The sequence below is a fragment of the Henckelia pumila genome, chromosome 4, assembly GCF_033568475.1.
Source record: "Henckelia pumila isolate YLH828 chromosome 4, ASM3356847v2, whole genome shotgun sequence".
NCBI lineage: Eukaryota > Viridiplantae > Streptophyta > Magnoliopsida > Lamiales > Gesneriaceae > Henckelia > Henckelia pumila.
In genome coordinates this window covers 15,429,337-15,431,711 of record NC_133123.1, presented here as the reverse complement: position 1 = coordinate 15,431,711, position 2,375 = coordinate 15,429,337, and the positions used below count along the sequence as shown (strand labels likewise).

The window sequence follows — 2,375 nt, the reverse complement described above, 5'->3', positions numbered from 1 at the left end:
TTGGAGATGTTACAAGAGAACGTAACGAGTTGGAAATTATAAATCGTCCGGAAATGGATAAATGGTGGAGTGGGTATAGCTAGATATAAATAAATTATAATCCATAGTGGTTGCAATATTGGTTTACCTACTCTTAATTAATTTGGACATGTTTCTTGTTTTCCTGCTCAGCTACATATTCTCGTACACACATATTGATTAATGTTTAATTAAATATTACATGCATCCATTACGTGTTTCTACAATAAATTTTTATGAGTATCTTTTTTTTTTTAAGTCAATTTTTATGAGTATCTAATACATCCATCTTGTGCTATCCTAATTAATACCCATCTTCTTAATATTGAAAGTAAAATAAAATTATATATATTGTAGAATATAATTTATACCTCGTGAATCGTTTTCTTAATATATATTACACGGATTATCTAATCTAATAATGAGAAACATCAACACAAGCTAGCATGTCTTCATCTTTTTGGTTGTAATTGCTTCAAAAGCAAGTGATTTTTTTATTCTTAACTTTTACTGCTATTCAAATATTATGCCAATAAATCAATGTCGGATAAGACGCTCCCACCTTTAACTACATGCTATTTCTAGCTCCACTGTCTCCATTGAAAGCTTCACTCAGTTTTTATATTTATATGGGTTAATGATATCCTAACTTCAGGGTAATGCCAAAATCATTGATTTAATGATCTATATTTTAACACATAAGCAAAATTAATGTTAGAGAGCTGTGAAAAATCATTGAACCATTAGATTGACAATTAAAATAATACCCGTAAGATAGATTGAACTCTACCATTATAGAATGTGATGTTCAATCTATGAGATTAATTTTGGTTTTTGTTCGATTTAAAAAAGGACTACTTCAAAAATATTAATAAGATACTTTAAATAACTTCTAGATATTCAAACTTCATCCTACACCTTTATTGAACATAACATGTGAAATAAAATTCTTACATTCTTTCAAAAAAATAATAATAATAATAACATCTTAATATCTTTTTCTCTTAATTTCTAACCAAGATAAATAAAATATTGAATTCCCACAAGCCAATTATTTATTTATTTATATTAATTTTTGTTTTCAACAAAATTAAGAAAGAGCAAATCTTCAAATATTGAATCATTTCTTAGGTGCCAATCTGGATTTAATCTTCTCAATCTCCTTAGTCCCAACCTGGAAGGCCTTGGTCAGAACATTATCCGGCACCGGCGGAGAAGCGGCGAACAATGTGGCGGCGATGGACTGCGTGCCGGGGAGCTGGCTGTTGAAGGCCGCGATCGCCGCCGCAGCAACCTTGCCGTTGTTCTTCTGGAAGTGGACCAGGCCTCTGGGGAAAACAAAGACCTCCCCTTTCCTCACAGTCTTGGAGATTAGGACATTGGCGGTGGTGATGAAGCCCACGTCGATTTCTCCCTCGAGCACGAACACGATCTCGGTGGCGCGTGGGTGCGTGTGAGGCGGATTCAAGCCGCCGGGAGCGTAGTCGACGCGTGAGATGGAGACGCCGAGGGTGTTGAGACCGGGAATCTTCAGCACATTGGCGGCGTTGACCAGAGACCCGACGGAGTTGTTGACCACTCCGGGCTGAGCTAGGCCGGCGAAGAAGAAGTCCTCCGCCGTCACGTTTGACTTACAAGCAAATCCGTTCAATCGTACGGCTGAATCAAAACAAAACAAACAAACAAAAAAAAAGACACAAATCCCACCATTAATTAAAGTACCTAGGAATGAAAAATTAAGAAAATAATTAATAATTAAAAGAAAGTAGGTACCAGAAGTAAGGTCAGCAACACAGATATCTTGAAGCAAATCTGGATCAGCGGAAGCTTTGGTGGTTAACATGATCATGATTACGAGTATAAAACCACAATTAGCAGCCATTGCTAGCTAGCTACCTTTGATCCTGAAAGTATAAGGAAGGAGAAAGTGGGAAGAATATGTGAATGGATAAAAATTATATATAATATAGAATATTGGAGGTTTGATTGAACTTTGAAGTTGAAGTGGCGTGAACATGTTGCCAGCTTCGTAAACCTAAAGTTACTTCAAAAATATATTAGATTTGAACACAGATTCAACTTTATTATGAGTGTGTAATTTTATTAATTAATTAATATAATCCAGACGAATTAATTATTTGACCCGATTCACGAAAATATATATATTTTATATTATATTAAAATTAAAATAATTTATTCTGAAATGCAAACTCATATAATGTGGAATTTGAGTAATAATTAATAATTATCTTGTGTTTTAGTAATTTATAAAGAGTAAATTATTGAAAGATTTGCTGAGAAATCTTGTGTATTGAGCAAGCTTACTTGAAAATTGTTCTCTAAGTCTAGACCATGAA

At 34.0% G+C, this 2,375-nt stretch overlaps 1 protein-coding gene across 1 annotated transcript; it reads right to left on the bottom strand.

Annotated features, from left to right (window-relative positions):
• Positions 1-924: 924 nt before the first annotated feature.
• On the bottom strand, positions 925-2,041 carry LOC140865092 (germin-like protein 5-1). The gene is made up of 2 exons (XM_073269599.1): positions 1,792-2,041; positions 925-1,677 (listed from the first exon to the last, which is right to left on the bottom strand). The coding sequence occupies exons 1-2, from the start codon at positions 1,898-1,900 to the stop codon at positions 1,139-1,141; spliced, it is 648 nt and encodes a 215-aa protein (XP_073125700.1). The 5' UTR covers positions 1,901-2,041; the 3' UTR covers positions 925-1,138.
• Positions 2,042-2,375: the final 334 nt, after the last annotated feature.

Excerpts from the sequence above, each read along its gene's own strand:
- LOC140865092 (XM_073269599.1), bottom strand. The coding sequence starts at position 1,900 with ATGGCTGCTAATTGTGGTTTTATACTCGTAATCATGATCATGTTAACC. Across the intron at positions 1,678-1,791 it reads TGTTGCTGACCTTACTTCTG|CCGTACGATTGAACGGATTT; the intron begins GTACCTACTTTC and ends GTTTTGATTCAG.